We start from the raw sequence: 21089 nt of genomic DNA, 5'->3' as shown, positions 1-21089 counted from the left end.
GCGCATGCCTAGTGGCAGATGCGTTCACTGAATTTGGGCCTCGTATAAACTGGCTTTTCTTAATAAACCCTCCATTTCACAATTTAAAGCAATAAACAAAAATACATTTTGGGAGGGAAGTGCATCTGATAATAATATCCATGTATTTGCATCAAGAATCAAGATGGATTTTGCAATTTGGTTAAAAAATTATTGAGACATCACATCACTTTCAAGCAAGATAAAGTAAGATCTTGCTTCAAGTTATAAAGAATTTGTATGTAATAGATTTTGAAAGACTTCAAATTAGCCCGACATAAATTTCCACAAAAGTTTCAAAAATTTTCATGCTAAATTTAGCTTCCCTTCGGCATTAACCAGCGGGGCTCAGCCCTCTGGAAATACACCCCTATTGATGGACCACACCATAGACGTTTGCAAGGAAAAAATGTTCTGTTCTCCGGGAACTGCAAAGCATAGGTGTGAATCGTCAAAAATTATTCTATAATCAGCAAAACACAGGAAGACAAATTATAAGAAATAAGTTTTTCAAGCCGCCTAGGAAAAATACCCATTGATAACAAAAAATTATCATCGTGTTGACTTGCTCTCGCGTTGTGCAGTTAAAAAATACTGCTACGGTATGTGTCTTAATCTATTGATTAATGTTGTGTTCTTCGTTAGTTATATGGCTTTATTCGAATCTCAATAGCTTGATACAACAGATCTGTAACGAAAATTCTATGTCACGGATATGCAAATTTAAAAAATGGAATTTTTGTAGCTATCTTTCTAGGTAATGTCATTTCTGCACATATTTTGCATTCAGGGATGGCGCCAGAAAAGAAATGCTGGGGGGGGCTGTAATGTCAGAGTGCCGACAGTGAGTTAGCCACCAACAATGATCATATAACACCATCTCCCTTGTGGTAATTCCAGTTCAAAAACGAAACTGAAAAAAAATCAAACAATGAAAAAAAATAAAAAAATCACGAAGTGGAAGTTATGAAAATACCGACATTGCTTAAAATTTTTCAAAAATTGAAGTGCCGACGGAGGGGCTCAATGAATTTTTGGGGGGCTCCTGCCCCCCCCCCAAGCACCCCCGGTGGCGCCATACCTGTTTGCATTGCAACTCTATATGCAGTTGATTCGAAAGAGTCCTCTGTTGCAACGAAATGAAAGTGCATTATTAAAAAAGGACAGAAACGCTAATACAAAAATGCGAGTTAAAGCATTTTGTCTGATAACGATGCGTTTGTCCTCCGTCTGGTGTGACTTGTCTCTTTGTCGATGTTTACTTCATTGGACTTGAAGTAACAAAGGTACCTGCATATTAGAATCCCAAACCAGAATTGAATGCAGTTAACAATGAAGGTGGCTGCATTTCATTTGCAGCTTTGTGAATAAAATTACAGCATTTTTTAATATTGAGCACACTTTTCATGTAGCTTTGCAAAGTTCGAACGAAATTTCGGTTTGGTTTGCAGCATAAAATGGTAAGCGGTAATGTCAATTATCAATCGTTGTTAGAAAAGATATCTATTGATTGTAAATAACTAGTTTTGTTAATCGAAATGAACCCAACGCTTTCGTTTTTCGCACAGGATTTTTTCAAGTCAAACATTGGCAAAGTTGCAACACAGGTCGACGCTGTTCTGCCTGATGAAAAGCGCAAGGAGTTGATAAAAGAAAAGTTAGGCCCGCTAGTCATGAAAATAAACCCTACCCTTGGCGAGAAAATTACTGAAGAATTGATGAAGCAAGACCTAAGTAAGCTAGTGCCGTTGGCAGACGATCCGAAGAAACTCGAAGCCACTGTGGAGGAGGAAGCTAAGAAGATTGAAGAAAAGGAAAAGAAGGAGACTATCGATCTGGACTGAATTCTATTTCATTATCATCTCATTTCGGACATTTAGATAGATGCTTAATCAACGGCTAATACCTTCATACTTGAAAGAATCATTTTAAAGTTTAGACCGGATTTCTCTTTTTCTGAATCAAACCTAACCTTTGTATACGACCTAAGGGTGCAAGCTTTGTTAACGACCACACTGGATTCTTGTCGCCGTTTTGCTTTGTTCCTGGATTTTACCCTTTATATATATTATAATCATTGCAAGATTCGCAAAATCCGGCGGACAGCCTGTCCTGCGGTTCTTCCCTCTCTCGCAAACACACTCAGACTTTAAGTCGTCTGATTTTCGTCTTGACAGAATTTCATCAATAGGGAGTTTTACGTCGTATACAAGTTTTTGTTGACGTTGACTGCAGGTATATGTGAAGCTGACTTTTGTCGTATACGAGTTTTTTGGTCGCAGGCAAAAATTTGTCTCAAGAACGACGAAGTGTTTTTCATGAGCTTTTGATGTCCGTGGGGATGTTTTTCCTTCCAGGCCTGCGCCGGTTACAATTATCGATCAAAAGACCGTGCAATGTGCGGGTAGGAAGACGACAGGTCGTTTGTAAAAATGAAGTACCGCCCTTTGCCACTGGCTTGGAGGCTTTTGTTAATGAAAAGCTACTTCAAGTCTAAAACCACCGTTTTCCAATAAAGGAATATTTATGGCAAGTTTCTATGAAAAAGACTTTATGCGCTTGTGGGGTGCTTGCTGGCAAATAGGTTTTTTGAAAAGACTCTGAAAAATCGATTTTTAAATTGTTAAATGCAACGAAATTTCTGCGTATTTTCAGCATCCAACATGGTTAATAAAACTTTCTCAATACTACACTTTTGAATACTATACTCCAACTGAGAAGAAATACCTCGTTATCTCATAATGTCCTCGGCTGTCTATTTATATGTTCGCTGTTTAAGGAATAAAGATTTTAATCATAATGATTAATATCTACGTTAAACTTTTAAGAAAAATAAAGTAAAACTAAATCATGATAATCTCCTTAATTTTTTGCGTGTTTAAAAAGAAACGCTGAAATATTTAAACGAAGCTCCAATTAATCTGAATGTAATTTCAATAATCCTAGAATATAAAAATCAACAGCGTTTAGTTATTTCTTAAGGTGCAACGGGAGCCCAGCATAAATTATGTTGAGGATCAACTCAAATATACGGGTACCTAAACAAAACTTGAAAAAATGAAATCCTAAAAGCATCTAGTTTTACATTTTTAAGCCTTTAATATGACCAGCGATTTGAATTTTACAATAGAGTTAAAAATTGATGACGTCCAAGAATATATGTTTAGAAGTCTTGAATCTGCACCAAATCTGAAAGAACACAATAGAATACCGCATACTTCAACGCTTTTAAAATCAGCTAAATCTGTTAGACATTGGTTGAGATATGGCCAGTGAAAAACGTGGAATTAACTGAAGTGCTAATGAAGTTTTTGCTTGGTTCATAGGTAGTAGGGCTAGGACCAAAATACAGTGACTTGGAAAAGAAAATCCCTATTCACACCTCAGTCAATATGTTTTGGTTCAAAAGGTTTAGCACTAAGATCAAATTACATTATGTTTTCGGTCACTGGTTTTTAGGGCCAAGGATTTTACGTACAACTTACATTAATTTGGTAGAAAAGAGTCTTGCTCATGTGGCCATATCTCAGCAAATATTTGTTACATTCGATTACTTTATCAAATGTGGAACAATTTTTTGATGATCTTTCAGATTACATGATCAAAATTAAAAAAATTCTTAAAATATATCCTAATGACGTCATAAATTCTTGACTCTACATCAATACTATTACATTCTTCAGCCCCAATACAACAACAAAATATTAAGATGGTTCCCTGAATAAAACCATAATAGCGAAAATGAACTATAACAAATGAGATACTTGGGTGGTGTAACCCCCCTCCCTTATCTTCAGAATTTCCAAAAAGCAAATTTATGATTCCGCAAAATCATCATTCAAGTTACTGAAAAATCCCGTACTCGTCTCGAAAATAAACAAATTGGCCTTAAAACAGCACTTGAATCAAAGTCCCTTGATTACGAACTCTGTCTACGAGACGTTTTCCTGTTCCTCTTCATCATAAATACTACTTTTAATGCAAAATAAATACTTATGTTCTAGATATTGAAAAATGTGACTAAGTCGTATTTATTTCAAGAAAATGGCAGCGAATGCATTGCAGTCTTGTTCGTGCTGCCCTGACTGTGTCAACTAGACACGCTGGATTTCAAAAAGCCGCACGTCTGTGTCGTACCAGATAGGAGGATCAATATTCCTGCGAAAAAAAACATAAACAAGATGGATATGGCACTTAATAATTAAGAAATCATGCATGAAATAGCCCTTGCAAACAGCACGCTGGGCGTTTGTAAATATTTCTTTACTTTTCTTGGGGATGGGAAGAATGTCAGATAAAGGGAGGGTTCGACTGTGTCTTGTTTTAAGATTTGATAACATACAAGAAACAGATAATCTATTGCAACACGGACAAGGTAGCATCTTTCAATTCTGTAAATAAATAAATGGTTCCTATTATCCTGGTAGATAAAAACATCTTTATAGCATTTTAAGGCTTTTCTGGAAAGATTTTCTACCTACAGAAAAATGACGAAAATGAGTATATAATAACGGAAACAAAATTTCAGTTTCCGCAACTTGAAAGAATAAAAGCAAGTAAATGCTGCATAGAGCACCAAACATCAAGTAGCTTTCCTGAAAAGTGCCAGCGAGATGAAAAGTTACCTTAAATAGATAATTCCCCACATGTATGTTCTGAACCACAATTGTGTGCCACTATTTGCCTAAATGACAAAAACAAAATACAACGGAGGACCACACAGTAAAGAATTTACTTTCAAATGTTTGAGCTGATAGTAAGTGTTTCACATTACGAGTGCCAGTGCGATCTTCTAACAATCAGTGATACAATGAAGGAAGACGGGATATTGACAGCAAGTAACAAGGCAAAAATCAAAGATATCGTTTCCTTGATTGTTTACTCTTGATTTTTTTTCTAGGAGCCTATACTATTCTTCGTTGCATATATTTCGTTTTTGAGAATAAATTCTCGTGGCCTCAAATAAACAAAAAAATGTTGATAATTTTATCTAGCTAATTGCATCTCCATCTAATTACTGTTTCTCTTGCCGTAAAATTTGTAATGATTTCAAAGCTCTTCTAAAATCCGAAAGATTACTTTCAGTTGCACAACACAAAGGACTGCGCGTAGAACTTCCTAACAATTTTGACAGTTCTAACAGTCAGCCATAGGAAACAGAGACAATAGCCTATTTATTATCAGATTAAGCTGAAGAACAACAAAATGTTTTCTGATTACATTATGTGATCATTATTCTGGCAGATTGTTCAAAGATGGCTGGTACCTGATATTTCCGGATTAAAATTGGGTGTGGAACAGGTAGCAGCCCAACCAATGTTCCATGTTGAAGAAATTTTATGATCTCTGATTCATCTGTAAGACCCCTTAAAAAAGATATAAAACAATTTGAAATGAGATTTAACATAACTACTTGAAGCAGCAAGCATTGCTAAGTATATTAGAAACAGTCTTGAAAACAGAAATCCGGCGACGACGCTCAGCTGAGAGGCCATTCCAAGACCTAGCACCTCTAAACGAGAAGCATTTTCTGTCCATTTTCAGAATTTTTCTTTGGTAGCTTTAGGTGAGTTGATGCATTCCGAAGATTCCTAGAAGTTAACTTGGCTATTTCCGAGAAATGATTGCACATATATATATATATATATATTATATGTTTGACTCACTAGTAATTAGCTCGTCTATGGTCTTAAGTAACTACCTCACCTACAATGCCTGCCAAAAGTACTTGGAACACCCACCAATTCACACTGCATTTGATATTTTTCATTCCTTTCATTGAAAAAAATTACTACTTCCGCCCCCTTCCCCCTAAAACAATGTTGATGATTTAGAGAAATATCATAAAAGAGGCGCAAAGGAAAGTATTTCCTAAAATCCTAACCCGTTTGATAGTAAACCAACATTGTTCTGTAAGGGAGAGGGGGATGATTGATTTTGACCTTGGAAATTGACGTCAGTGTTCCAAGACTTTTGGCAGGCATTGTAAGCCTTTCATATTGTCTATGGTATCAGCTTTTTCCTTCCCTCTAACCCTCTTTCTTCCCTTAATCTATTCTAATCTTCTTTAGTCATCTTAACCAATTCTAAAAAAACACTCCAGAAGAGCCACTACCTTGATTAGGAGCATTGTAAGTAAAAACATTCAAACAACAAGGAGAACAATACAACGTCTTGATAAAAACACAATAGAAACTATGAAAAACAATGCAAAAGCACAATAGAAACTATGAAAAACAATGGAAAAGCACAACAGAAGCTATGAAAAACAATGGAAAATCACAACAGAAACTATGAAAAACAATGGATGCATCTGTGAACTTACTTATCTATGCAAATCTTTTCAACTTGAGGGACAAGGACTTGCAACAGTCTCATTATAGTTTGAAGAGGCAGCTTCTGCTTCCACGAATGGACCTGGTGGAGACAAGTAATTTGACGAATGAGGCGCAGCTTAAAGCTTATCAGGATGTTGATAGACGAACATGTTGAGTTGTATTGCATTGTCAACTATAAGTCTAACGAAAAACCTGTAACAATTGGCCAAGACGTATACAAAGACTGTATGAAAGGTCTTATATAAATAAAGGAAGATAGGCCACATTTGAATTTTAGTGCATGTCGAATGCGAGATGTCTAGAAATGAGTTCTATTGCTCGTGAACAGCAGAGAGGTGCCAGACCTAAAGAACTTTCAGATGCCCAGAGATATAACGATCGAATTTTATTGGAAAATTAATAGAAAGATCAAAAAGTGAAGGATTCATTATGTTTTTCTCTGTTGAAAAAAAGCAAAAAATTGGAAATATAGCAAGAAACATTGAATTTAGACAGAGCTTTGAAAGTATGGAACTCAGAGGTATGGAATTTAGTCGCACTCTTTATAAGCTCGTGAGGATTTAAGGCCATTGGCACCTTCACGCAAACTCATTTGATTATATACTCGTTATCTAAATGAAAAACTTCCTCTGGCTTTGTTTAATGCCAGCAATAGCGATCTTAAAAAATAGACACGTACCCATTCAGCAGAAGCGATGAAACCAGAAGCATCAGGCCTTTTTTGCGTCGGGTATTCACTGTCGGCTGGCTGTCCATCTGGGGTGGCTCGATGGTGTTCCCCAGGGCGTCGTGATGGGCTACTTTGCTCTGCGTGTGGATTTTGAACTAAAATTGAAATCTCATGCCTCAAAACAAAAATACAAATCTACCTTAAATATCGCCATACTGTTTGTCTCCTTATGACTTACGACGCAAGTAAGAAGGTTCTGAATGGCGGGCTTGAACAGGACAAAACTGATCACAGTTCTAGCATCGACTCAATTTGATTTCCATTTTAGGATAAAAAAAGTTTAATCTTAGAAATAGATGCTCTAAGTTTGAAATGGGAGACAGCTGTAGCAAGGCGTCAATCACAAAATTTATGAATAAACAAAGAACTGGGACCGAAGACCGCCTTGCTACTGAAATGTTCCTCGTCCTAAACATTCATTTGTTCAGAACCCAGAGTTGAACACGAATGTAATATGCCAAACTCTCTGCAAACACGTCTGCTGAACTTCAAACTTCAAGCTGCAAAAATCAACCAATAAACGAAGCGCTGAAGGCTGATTGGCTGAAAGCAGTTTGTTGACCAGATGTCTCCTAGCAACCAAGCGCTTAATGGATAGGCCACTCACAACAAGTTTGCCAACATGAAGTTGTTACAAATAAAGGAATGTATACGTCATTTAGAATACGAACCGGTTTTTGTCATGGTTGGAATGCCGTCTAGTCTTGGCTGAACAATTTCTCTAAAAAAATGAGAGAGATCTAGTGATAAACAGAAATGATCCCCTCATTTCATAGCAATCGTTCTATTTTGTTAAAAGGCCTAGGAGATGACTTTGAAGACACAGGGTAGGCTTATTGTCTAATGATTTGGCATTCTTTTTGGTAATGTACAGTGGGTTAGCTTGGGGTGCAGTTAACTAACACGGGAATATCAGGGAGTCACACAATAGCATTAGTGCCATGACGTACAATTGCTGCTTCGATCCTGTCAGAAAATTTCCAGCGTTAAACATTTGATGCATCACTGTGTTTTGTTTGAATTTTGATTGACAAGTCGATATGAATAATAGATAAATCCGTCAACAAACCCAATTCACTGTCATAGCTACTGTCTCCTACTTGTTTGCCACCGGTTAAAATCAAGAATATTGAAAATGGCCGAACAGACAGCTGAAAACCGTAGCTGTAAAACAGATAGAGTCCTAATCTGTGGCACTAAAATGACTGCCAAAATTACTTTGAACTTTTTACAATTGCGTCTCATTTTAGCTTTTCTAATTTTATTTTCCCAAATACTGCCACACCAAGATATTGTTGAAAGTCATTTGAGTTATACATCATTAAATTACGTCATTTTACGTGGCTAAACAAAAGTGAAATCAGGCAGGCGACTAAATTATTGATACACAAACTTTTTAAGGGGGAGAGGGGAATGGATCTATTGAATCAAGCTTAGCAATTCAAGTCTTTGACCGCCACTGTACCGGCATCGTAACTATTGAAGTGGACACAAACGTCCTTATCTGCTACACAAAGTTAGAGAACATGACCATTGACTCTAAATATGTTTTTCACATTCCACAAAAGGGTGTAGACAGTGGGGCGAATATGATACCCCTTCGAATTCGCAAACTGGGTCGTGTATTTAAGGGTAGAAGATAATTGATACTGTCAGCGGAGGTAATGTCACTTTTGCTAAGAAGACCCCCTTCCCTATTTCCCCCACAAAAATCCTGACTGCGGCCTACAGTAAACTTTGATTTTAGCACTGGTCTAATTACAGTTCTAGCTTTTTAAAACCTAAAGCCTCGCTTCCATGCCAATATCAATCATAAGCGTTCTAAGTAGCACCGTGTCACGTAATTACTTAAAAACTCATTGCTAACAATGGGCCTTTGCGAGCGTGGCGACGGTCCAAACAATGGCAGTAAACTTCTACGGATCAACCTAAATTGATTTCAGACAGTCTAAAAATGCATTATGGGATGCTTGCGTAGCGCAATGGCTCATTGTTAGCAATGAGTCTTTAACAACAGCAGCTTCCCCAGTCTCGTTTTTCTGCACAACATTTGCCGTCAACAATTTTAAACGCTTTATTCTTTAATGAACCTGACACCTATAAATGCGAGTTAATTTGAACCAAACCATTCGTGGTAATGAGGTCTCAATGAGCAGCTAAGCATCCATGCATTATGCATGGTTACTGCCAGTCGTTTCCATAGTGTAGCCTAAATCTAACAATAACACAAAATTCATTGGCAAACCACGAATTCTTGTCCTAAATCGAATAGAATGCCGTGATTTGCGTTAGATTGAATCGAATAAAATATCCTTGAATGCTAACGTCAGATTTTTCAATTCTCTCTTGTCGCATTCGTGTTAATCTCTTCTTGTTAATTTTGAAATAAACTGAAAATCCTGGCCTGCTTTCAGACAGAACAAAACTTAATGACAAAAAAATCGGCTTTTCTTTATTTCAGCTTGAGTCTACGATCTAGCTAGATCTCTGTGATCATTCATAGAAATTGATAGTCTGAGAGAGCACGGAGCCTGAAAGCCTGAAAGAGCAGGTTTTCACAACAATTCAACAGCGATGAGGTTTAGTTGGTAGCTTGTTTATCTGTAAACGATTTTAATCGAAAATTACCGGCCAAAACTCTTCTAAACAACAGCGAAGCTGGATAAGAAATAAATGCGACCAACAATCAGATTAACAATGCCCGCAGATGCCTACTAAACTCAAACAAAACGCTGCTGCGCTATTAGCAGAATTATTGCAGTCTTTAATATATTTCAAATATCTGTCTTTACGTTTGCTTTTTATATGAAGGAGCACTAAAGTTTTGAATATTTCATACTGCATCCTTCTTCAAACAATGTTGTTTTATGCCATGTTAAGAAATTCTGTGCGATCCAATGGATTCCCTTCAGAGAGCTATGATATTTGGCTTAACCAATATTCTTTTTGGGGAAGAGGGGATGCAGTATCGGTCTTTTTTAACCGGCAACAATTCATTTTTCAAAACAACAATGAGGCAACATGCGTTTCAAGGACTTTTGGCAGGCATTGTAGCTTATGTTACTGGCAAAGTTCAGCGTTTCAGTTAGTATGTAAATACGAAAGTACTTAAAACGGAACACTCTGATTAATCCTCGTTGGAAATAAAATACCTTCATTCGCGTAAGAAGGTTAGGAAATAGTTGGGGGGGGGGGCTGGTCGGTTGCTTCTAAACCCTTGGCGAACCTCTGGTATCTGATACCACGCAAAGCCATCAGTTTTACAAATCATCTTGCTTGTGGTGTCTTTGGAGAAGGAGAAAGGGGTACGTAGCCTGTCAGCTCCTGCCCTCCACAATACAGTTTGCGATGGTGATTTTCAACATATTAACTATCCGGGACATGAAACACGATGAAATGTGACGAAATACAACATACTTGAAGCAAGCACTGTCTCCAAATTCGATTTTTTCACTTACCCATCCTCCAGGGACGAATCTGAATCATTTCTTTTCTTCGCATTTGCCTTTGGGCGTGACACAGCAGAAGGGTCTGTAGGCAGGTTTGCCAGCTGATGAAACACGTTCCGTTTTCTAATTATTGCGTAAACAAGATGGGCATTTCCTGAGTAAAAAGAGTTCAAAACGTCGCATTAAATTTCGCTTCACTGATGGATAAGGTAATTTAAATATATAAACAAGAATGCAATGATGCAAGTTTGAAAAGCTATATTTCCTAGCTTGTCTATCGATCATTTTAAGTAAATCCTACATTTTGAAGTGTCAGGGTTGTTTTAAGTCCTTTAAAGGGCCGATTCTTTTCTAAAAGATATATTTTAGTTACAAATGCAGATCACAAAGTTTGACAGTATGTGTGCCACGAGAAATCAGATCATTTAGGAGAAAAGCCATTCATTATAAAAACCATACAATCAATCAGGCAAAGAAAGCTCTTAAACAAAAGATGCTTTTTCCAAAAAAGACAGTCTGTAATGTCTACAATTCTTAGGCTCATCTTTAAGGGAATTGGCAGATGGGGTCACACTGGAATGAAAACTGATTTTATAAAGCACACTAGAAGTATGAAAACTGATCTGATTTAAAATTGGCAGGTCATGTCACAGTGTTTTAATCAATTGAATCATAAATGTATTGCAGACTGCACAAGGAGAATATCTGACTCACCGTCAAACTGATACTGGATGATGTTGTTAAAAGTTTCAAGGAGAAAGAAAACTAAATGGTGATTTGTTCCATTGGTGAAAAGGAACCATGGCGTGGAAAAGGCCTACAAGAAACGGGATATTTGTAGCAACTAATACAGGCTTAGCGAGGAGAGAATATGTGGGCTAAAAGCAAATGTAAGAATGCAACAAACGCTTTCACCATTCGCAGGAAAGATAGAGAACAATGTTTACTAACTTTCGAATCTGATAAAATAACAATATATTTATTTCAGAGAGTTTGACAGTTTAACTGAGAGTAGTAGGTATCTTTGCGTATACATCTTTTGACACAGTATATTCAGATCTATTCAGATCCACAAATAGTGTTATCACTGTTGCTATGGAAACTATCTGCTCAAAGAACTCTTTTGCCGGTGTAATATGCGTTTTGGTACCCTGTGCAAAAGTGTAACATTGTGAAACGCAATGTGTTTCAGATCGTGTGATTTCATCATCGTGCGATGTTTCGACACGTTTTTAAGAGTTTCATATTTACACTTGTCAATCACGCAAAGTTTGGAGTCGCCATTAATGTTGTACTTTTTTGCATAAACTTAACAACGGTAATCACAGCACCGCTTCTTATTTGCATCCCTTTTATAAAAATAGCTTAATTGTTCTTTACATACTGAACAATATGACCCAGAACATTTGTGTACCCGGACCGGTTCGGATGCTAAATTCCAACATTCGTTTTGGTACCTTATTGTTCAAGTGCTTGGGTACTTTTTTGCATAACCAAAATTGTCATGCGTTTGTGTACCCGAACCGAAATGCATAAAGTTACCGAAAACAATATGACATCGACAACGAGGTCTGCTTATCATGCAACGTTCTGCTAGTCCTCGAGGCCTGGAACACTGTCTGCTGCTATAGCAACAAAACACTACCATCTTATCCTAGCTCTTAAGAATAGCATTATCTTTTCTACGATAACGATTGTCATTTGATCGAATCCTTAACAATAGGTTCCATCAATGATATCATCATTTTCACAATTTTTCACTGATACCTTGGGAAAAAAATTTAAATCAAAGAGGCTCTTCTCAATTGTTTAACTGTTTCCCTTGATTGCACATGTGCAGTTAACAAGCACTTTGAAAGAGACAAGGGTCAATTCTAAGAAAATATTTTTAGATACATTAAGGTTCTAGGTTCATTGAAAGTTTATCTTCAGATTACCAAGAAAATTTTCCATAACATCTCCAACAACTTGAGGTAATTCTCAAACTAGAGTTGTTTTCATTTTAGCAGTGAATACATTTATAAAAAAAGGCCTTACCTCAAGTAAATGTAAAAGCTTATTTGCTGCTACCATTGATAAAGACTTCAAGTAGGGTGACACTAAAAAACAACAGGACTGAAAGGTAGAAACAACAGCTGAGAAAGAGTATATAATTTCTTAGTGATTTTGGCCTTGTTTACACGATACTGTTTCCATATCATATTGGACCGGTTTCAGATCATGCTTGTCTACTCCTGAACAGGACAACCCGGTATTATTTATACAGTTTCCAGAGGTTTATCCGACATTTCTATATGCTCATGTAAATGGTCGAATACTGTACCTTGATACTTCGTTATCATTTTCAAAATGTCAAAAGGAGACCTGTACGGTATCGTTTAACAAGGCCTAAGTAACAAGGAGAACTTCAGTTACACATAAGTGTTTCCTTTAGGCAAGATCAATAGAACCCTAGATCAAAATGCAGCTTCTTTGAAGCATCAACTAATTTTCAAACAGATCGTCAACTGAAATACTCTTGAAAACGGGCAGGGAACCTTGTCATGAAACTTTCTACATAATTCTTGGTTCATCTGAATTATTATCCAAATTTGAGGTGAGTACCACTAGATACTCGTCTGAAACTAGTAAGATCTGATAGAAAGGTGAAAGGGAAGATCTAGCTAGTTGCAGTTGATCGTGCCCTGTACATTCGTCGACAGAATTCAGATTCAACCTAAAAACTGATGGTACACAGGATCCGATTACACGGGAGCGAATAGCCGAAACAGTTTTGATATCATCTCATATCCGAGCTCGGCATATATCTAATTACTTTGGCTAATTTTGTGAGGGAAGCTTTGGTCTAACCAAACAATTTACCTCGAATGGAATCATGCTGTGGATCTAACGAGGTTAGAGATTCATATTGGATCAATTAGGATCCGTCTAGGTAGGAGATACATCAGGTCTCTTGAAAGCGTTAAGTCAACAAACGACAAGCAGAACAAAGATCCAATTGGATCTGATTTGAGTACGGATCCACATTGGATCTGGCTATGGACTGGAACTCACCATTTACAATAATTGTCAGCAGGCAGTCAAAAAGAGGATGAAGTCTTTGATGGCCAGTGGTAATTATTTTGTGGAAAACCTGCAAAGAAATCTTAATTTTCAAACATGTTTCTATTTAGAAAGAACAAATTGAGAGCTCTTGATTATCTCAGGGTGGAAAACAAGTGATATCAGAATAGTTTTTTCCCGTTCGAGATACTGCCTAGCCCGAGTACATATTCTAAAGACTTTCAAAAGCCTTTACATGGGCCATATGTTGCGTGTCGCCTATCTTTTATACTTCCTATTCTAGAACCTTCTCATAATTTCTGTAGCTTTCTATTTCAAAGACCTAGAAAAAGGTATACAAGCATTATCCGCATTTTAAGAAGATCTTAGGTAAAAAACAACTATAAACTATGCCACTCTAGTGACCCTTGTTTTGTTGCCTGATATGAAAGGCAGTACTTGTTTTTATCAAATTCTAAGCAACTATACAAGGTACTTGATTTTTCTAACATGAAATAGTCTTAGTAGCCGGAAATGTCATAATTAATTTGTCAATATTTTTTTCTGAAGTTATAAATGTAAATTAGATATCTAGAACGGTTTCCAACCCCTTTTTGAATGAGATACAATCGGTACCGTTCATTACTTTGATAAACCCCCCCTTCCCCCCTCCAACACTAATCATGGTATAAAAACGTTTTGAAACATTTGGGTGATTTCACTGGCGAATGGCCTGCAAAATCTTGCACATCCCAAGCTATGGAATGTGAATCTTTTCATAATCCACCTCATCAGTTCCTTTTTGCGCCACGTCCAATCCACTTCTCTCAAAATTTGGCCAGTGTTATTTCCCCTAAATGCATGCATATAATAACTTTATAATTTTATTATTATTTTATTTTACTTAACTATTATTTGCATATAATTATTATGCATATAATTATAATAATTTTTTGCATATAATTTTTGCATATATATAATTACTTTATTACAATTATTATTTTACATATAATTTTTAGTATTCTACTTGATGTAGCAGAGCTGCAAAATGCATGGAAACTAGGATCCCAAAATAATAACAAGAGTTGGCAACACAATTTTAACCAAAAAAAATATATCTCATTAGAAAAATCTAAAAATTGAGCTCATAGGAAGAAATTATAATCATTTATTCCAATCTCTTACGTTATAAAGCAACAAATATTTAAAATTAAAAACAAGATCGGGAATGCCTTATGAATGCTTTGTGTCAAATGTCTGTGGAGTTGTTCAGTACAGTTTTCTTATGTAACAGGTTCCCAGAAAAAAATTAGTTTTCGGTGCCACTTAATACAGCATAACCAGCTGCCTTGAAAACGTATGGTTGGTTATTCACGAGCCATTAAACAGATGATATGAAATTATACTGTCTGGTCTAAGAAACTAGATATGCAAGCCAAACGAAATGAAACTTAATGTTGAGATATACAGCTGGACCTGATCATCAATAATGAAAAGAAAACGGCTTACTATAATAAGAAGATCTGCGTGTGTGCCGGTGAAAACAGGAATGTCCATTGCTATTCTAGTTGTATAGGGTTTGTTTAGTCGAACGCCTGCAAAAAAGAATTCCATGCAAACAACTAGGGGTGGATTTGTGACATATTAAACCAATATAGGAGTATAAAAAAAACAACACAAAAATCTTCAAGAAACATCCGGATTCCAAGTAATGGCGAGTCTTATGATGATTCCCACTGGTGAGTTAACCCTTTGATTCCCAGAGTAAAAGATACTCATGGATACCCCATTGGTAACTGATGTTTTAGACTGTCTTGATGTTAAAAATTCAATATATAAAATACAAACAAAACTTTTTAAGTCGCTACATTTCAAACGAAAATATGACCTTAGATGTTAATACACACAGTAAAAAAGTAATAATCTTTTATCAATCGATAACACGGTACCTTTTCGAAAATTATGTGACAAACATTTCTTAGTAAATCAAAGGGCTTCTGAGCCAACAATAGAGAACAATAGAAAGTTTTCTTGGATCCTGTAATGTTGTGATTTATGCACATATAAATTTACCATTGCATAAATCAGAATAATTAGCTAATTAGAGAACCATGCTGTAAGAATGCACGCTTCGATATATGTTCTGTTATGTTCCTACGAATCGTACGTTTTCTTGTGTACTACCTGCGACACAGGACATAATAGATGCAAGCATTTCGTTGCCAAAATTTCACTTACCAAAATTTCGCTCGCCGCTAAGAAGAAGTAAGATAAAAACGCCAATATGCATCAAGCCAATTCGAGCTGTAATGGAAGGGAACTTTCAATTAAAATCGGCAGTGAATAACTGATTTTCACATCTAGAACACAAATAATGACGGCAGGCAAAGAAATATTTGACAAGGGAATATAAACTCGACGTTAGCTCAATGACAGAACAATTCACGCTATACGTTGCAAAGTTGGTCGTGATATATCATTGAACACGTTGTAGTTTGCAAAATTGCACGTGGTAGGTTGCAAAACTGCACGTGATAGGTTGCAAAATTGCACGTGGTGGGTTGCAAAATTGCACGTGATAGGTTGCAAAATTACACAGTGATAGATTGCACAACTACAAGTCGTACCCTACAAAAGATGGCTTATTAAACAGTTAGAAAGAAGTATTTCTGACTGAACGAAACGAAAAGAACGAATGAAAACTCACAATAAACATTTAATAACTTTTTAAAAAAATTTCTCAGTAGTTCATGCCTACATACAGCCATCAGCCTCATTTTTATTAGTTATTGATGAAGTTTTATTGTCAAGGAAAGGGTAATTACTATTCAATCGCGGACATTTACGTTCCTTTTACGTTTCCGGCTTCGTTGAAAAGAGTTGACCCGCGTAACCGACAACGAATGTTCATGTGATATTGTGCCTCGTTGCATTAAAAGGCATTTTATGACGTAATTATCAAAACAAATATTATTTACAGCTAAACAAGCATTACTATTCGTGGCCACCGATAGCTCAGTTGGTAGAGCGGAGGACTGTAGAAGAGAAGTAGAAATCCTTAGGTCGCTGGTTCGAATCCGGCTCGGTGGACTCCATTTTGTTTGCATTTGCCAACCAGTCGCTAGAGATGGTTAAAGGCAGGGATGCTCCTGCGCAGGGGCAAGAAACTAAGCGGGTAGCGAGGGCTGGAAGAATTATTGGCACCGAAAGAACTTTTATTCTTATCCAATCTGGGGGTAACTATCAATAAAGAACAGTCGATAAATGTCAACTTTCAAAGTCAGCCACCCCCTGGTGCAACAGGATTAGTCTCGCCTCCATTAACCTCGTTTCATATTAAAATTGTAATCGAACTGCCAGTCACACGTCAATTATAATCTTTCAATGTAACTTGTTTACTTTAATGTTCGATGTTTTTAAATGTATTCTCAGCTAAAAAATCGCTAACAGAAGAACATATGAAAGAAAGTATAAAAACAGTGGCGTGAACTTACATGGGTCTCCGCGAGCATCGTTTAAATGATACAGAATTGGAACTAAAACGTTCAGCACGTCGCTGCTTTTTAGCACGTAGAAGAGGAATTTCTGAAATAAAAAAGTAAAAGTCTAAGAACTGTATGAAAATTTGATGATGACCAAATTTTATTAAATTTCTGATGAATAATTGAAGGTTGCTAGTGAGCAGTAAGTGGGCTTGCGTAAAGCGGTGCTAGCATGGTACACTCTTTTTTTAAAGAACCAAATAATTTTTGCCAAGGCTTGGTGTTATTGTCTTTGGATAATTTGAGAACAACTTTCTCATACTGTTATTCATATTTCAACATTGACCTTCTCTATAACTAGGTACATGCTAGCAATTGTTTCTCAGACCACAAAAAAACAATTTTGGACACAGTTGACTATCTGATAAAATCTGCTATGTTTTGTTAAATAAGAGAACACTTTTTTTTCCTTTTTTCCATCCGAGGCTTGGAATGTTCTGACGTTGTTCTTTTTTATAGCAAATCGAGCCTCAGTTTTCTTATAAAATGTGTTCTTATGAAAAATGTTTAACTCATAACCTATTCCGTTCAACTTTTCATTTGGCTTGCTCCCCAGAGCTCTTTCAAGCATTAACAAGAATTATTTACTGTAAAAGCTTTATAAAGCCCTCGGGGGGCCTATTCATTATTTTCAGTCCTAAAGGGGAACTTAAGAAAGAGGGGGGCTTATTAGAGAGAGGGGGCTTATTAAAAATTTGAAGTAAAAAATGCTTTAAAATGGCCTTTTTTGTTATAAAAATGTTCTCAGAAAACTTCGCTAGCAGCCTCGAAAGTCTAATAAATCAATTATATTGCATCATCTTCATCAGAATCATCAGGATCAATTGATAACCCTGAGACATCCTCTAAACAAATTTCGACTGACTCTTTAGGCGCACAAGTAAGCTTTTACATGGGCCGTATTTAACGCAAACGATCTTATTTTCATCACACCTGTCAAGAGACCCACTAAATGCGCATGTTTCCCTTGTTTGAAAAGAAAGGCCAATGAGGGGGAGGCTTAATAGAGAGTGGGGGCTTAATACAGAGAGGAGACTTAATAGAGCTTTTACGGTAAATCTCCTTTACCAAACATTACAGCACTACATCCCTGATTGGTCAGATTGGTCAACAATGTTTCACGTGCTAATCAGTTAATTACCTTGTTGAGATCACAAAGTTTCCAGAATAGAACTAGCAGCTCTTGGTGAAAGCCAATCTTTTTGGTTGAGTTTGGAAGATACGTCTGGAACAAAAAGATGCAAAAGTGAGTGTCTTAAACAGGTTTACACTATTATCTTATAAAATGATCATGGGATGCTTTTACTGTATAGAACAGGACGGTTCTAGGTTGCTACTCTAAGTTCTACGTCTTGAGATCATAAGGCAAATATGTTGCAAATATGTCCAGCGAAAGACAACCATAGGAAATTCCAAAAAAGGTTTTCCTTTATATTAACACTTCAGAGAGGCTAAGCAAACTCAGCTTCTACGGTCTCTGCCTCCATATGAATGTTATCTGATAATATTTAATTCGTGTTTATTACTTGCAGACTCGATTAGCAGTAGCAAAAGTCGATATGCAAAACTTTCAATTATGAAGATTTTAACACGATATCACTTCAAGACATTCAACCCTGAATCTAATTGGTCGTTGTAAATCATTGTGTGAAAAGTGTCACTTGATTGGCTATAGATTAGCCAATCAGACTTGTCCATATATAGTAAAGGCTTCGATTCAAATAGTCGGTGAAACGGGCTGTAATTTAACCATCGCTTAAATGCTATTCAAAAATCACCCAAATAATGATATTGTTGTTACTGCTAGGAAACTTTGTTGTCTAGTATTAAAATATTAAAATTATTACGAGTATTAAAATTTTAGGGCAACGTGCGTGATGTAGTGCCATGAATCCAACTGGGGAACTGGCTGCTCTGAAATCAACAAAATTTCAAGAACGAGCAAAATTATCGTCTTTGGGAGCTAAAAGATTTTTTATCATTTTCGCTACAAACAACTGATTGTTAATCAACTGGAAAAGTCACACACGTAACCAAAGAAGTAGGAAACAGCGATCTCGTTCAATGAGTATTTCAATATACCTGTGCAAGGGGGTTTTGCAGCAACTGTGTGACACCATGAAGAATAAAATGAAAGTCCTACAAAGAAAAAACCATTCATAGGTTATAGGTTGTACTGAAAAAAATTGAAATTTAAAATTCAACATTTGTTACCTACAACAGATGACCCACAATTCACCACCTTCACTTCAATACATCATCTGCTGAATTTTTTGTCACTTACATGAGATTCGTGTTGAAATTTCAACGCAGATTAAAATGCTATGTAAAGTACAGCCCGTTACCGTGAGATGTTAACGTGTAAAAAGAACATCAAGGCTTGCACTACCAACTAAGGTCAAACTCAGCCCATGTTGAACTCAATGGGTACAAATTTCTAAAGTAAAAGAACTCTAAACTAAACAGAAGAAAGCCTATGTAACGAAAAAAGAAAGTTGTTAATTCACCTCTTCACGGTGTATTCTGGTAAGATAATTGCAAAAAAGATTCTCTGGTCCGGTTGCCTAGAATACACAATACGAATTGTCAATAAAAGGAGACTTCAAACAATGAAACTAATAAGAACTGCAGTTTGCTGGTCTGTTTTATTGTGCTGGATGACGTATAGACAAAGCTTCAGGGGTGTCGAACAGGGAGATTCTAAGTTGCCAAGAACAAAAACACCAGAACAGACTAGAACAAATTACGAAGTTATGTCGATTTGCACGTTGTAACCTAAAGTAACCATTCACCCCAAGACAAGATGAATGATACGTAAAAATGCCAAATAGACATTTTTAGCTGTAGGACCAATTCTGTGTTTCATAATTTTTTCTTCAAACAGGAAATTCAAAGCAGCATAAAAGACGTGCATTTCTTTCCCTTGGGAAAATTTACCAAGTACTGGGTTTACGTAATATTTCACCATGGGAATAACAACTCTGTTCTATTATTATGAATATTGTCCCTTGATATTCAAAACAAATTTCTCCAACAAACTATCCACTCAATACCTTTGAAATATAACACAGGAAATCGACCACCTCGGGTTACAACAATCGACCACCTTGTTTTACATGAAGTATTTATAATAGACAGACCTCAAAAGACTGGTCACCCTCCCTGGCTTGCTCAATGAAGTGCTGCTGCTCCATGTCGTAATCGAGGACGACAATCAAAAGCTGAAGAGCGACCTCCACAAGTTGCTCACGGGAATCATTAAACAGCAAATGATTGTATCTGAAAATAATGCTAAAATAATTCACCCTCAAAGTCTTAAGAAAATGCATTAAGCAAGAAAAGCTCAATGTTTGAAACATTAGATGAAAATCTGGGTATGACTAAATTTCGAAAAATCCAAATTGACTTTTGATATCAACAAGTAGCAAAATAAAGAATTGGTCATTGAATCTTAAACCTAAAAATCAGGAAATGCCCTATATACCTATGGACAATGTGCCTTAGCTTCAAAAGCCGTCCATAAAAACAAGTAAAAACCAGGCATGATCTTGTTTTGGCACTTTAAATTATTTTGCTTTCGATAACCCTGCATATAAGTCATTAGCCGAGCAACCAGTGGCTCTCTTAGCTCTGCTTAAACCAACCTTTGTTCTGGCCAAAAAAATCTCAAAAAAGACCAAAGGTCTTCAAAAGTGTCATTACATATGACAATTATGAATGAAACATAATTAGAAACATGAAACTCACGGTATTCCATATCCAACGGGATCATAAGAGCACACAACGTTTAATAACGATGTGAAGAGTGGAAGCGCATGGCTGAAATAACAAAGATAAAATACAAAATTTATACTTGAATATAGCAAATATCTTGAACTGAAAGCAGGTGACGTCATAGCTGGGCCTGGGACCAAGTGACGTCATAGCTGATAAGAAGCTTTGCAACTGCATGCTAACGGTAGAGGTGGCT

The 21089-nt window shown here is 36.5% G+C and overlaps 1 protein-coding gene, 1 long non-coding RNA gene and 1 other non-coding gene across 4 annotated transcripts in view; 2 read left to right on the top strand and 1 right to left on the bottom strand.

Moving 5' to 3' along the window:
* The first annotated feature begins 1321 nt into the window (after window positions 1–1321).
* Window positions 1322–1956, top strand: LOC135691625 (uncharacterized). Its single transcript, XR_010516768.2, has 2 exons — window positions 1322–1478; window positions 1587–1956. It is a non-coding gene; the product is annotated as an uncharacterized LOC135691625 (long non-coding RNA).
* Window positions 1957–2666: 710 nt separating this feature from the next.
* The window catches only part of LOC135691622 (protein HID1), a 28867-nt gene continuing 10444 nt past the window's right edge, over window positions 2667–21089 (bottom strand). Inside the window, exons 11-28 of one of the 2 annotated variants that reach the window (XM_065209541.2) lie at window positions 20867–20938; window positions 20260–20398; window positions 19627–19683; window positions 19202–19258; window positions 18261–18344; window positions 17072–17162; window positions 15816–15881; window positions 15087–15172; window positions 13590–13668; window positions 12573–12634; window positions 11250–11352; window positions 10545–10689; window positions 7758–7807; window positions 7036–7163; window positions 6344–6435; window positions 5285–5384; window positions 4644–4702; window positions 2667–4176 (exon numbers count right to left, since the gene is read on the bottom strand). In XM_065209541.2, coding sequence (XP_065065613.1) covers window positions 4113–4176; window positions 4644–4702; window positions 5285–5384; window positions 6344–6435; window positions 7036–7163; window positions 7758–7807; window positions 10545–10689; window positions 11250–11352; window positions 12573–12634; window positions 13590–13668; window positions 15087–15172; window positions 15816–15881; window positions 17072–17162; window positions 18261–18344; window positions 19202–19258; window positions 19627–19683; window positions 20260–20398; window positions 20867–20938 — 1534 coding nt within the window. In that variant the 3' untranslated portion in view covers window positions 2667–4112. Of the gene's footprint in view, window positions 4177–4643; window positions 4703–5284; window positions 5385–6343; window positions 6436–7035; window positions 7182–7757; window positions 7808–10544; window positions 10690–11249; window positions 11353–12572; window positions 12635–13589; window positions 13669–15086; window positions 15173–15815; window positions 15882–17071; window positions 17163–18260; window positions 18345–19201; window positions 19259–19626; window positions 19684–20259; window positions 20399–20866; window positions 20939–21089 lie in introns of both variants that reach the window. The other variant, XM_065209540.2, reaches the window with a different exon arrangement.
* Trnay-gua (transfer RNA tyrosine (anticodon GUA)) lies at window positions 16582–16667 on the top strand. The gene is given in 2 exon segments: window positions 16582–16618; window positions 16632–16667. It is a non-coding gene; the product is annotated as a tRNA-Tyr (tRNA).

The sequence above is a fragment of the Rhopilema esculentum genome, chromosome 13, assembly GCF_057945365.1.
Source record: "Rhopilema esculentum isolate cy_ngs chromosome 13, ASM5794536v1, whole genome shotgun sequence".
Lineage (NCBI taxonomy): Eukaryota > Metazoa > Cnidaria > Scyphozoa > Rhizostomeae > Rhizostomatidae > Rhopilema > Rhopilema esculentum.
Note: the sequence above shows the minus strand (reverse complement) of the source record. Positions and strands in the feature narration are given on the sequence as shown.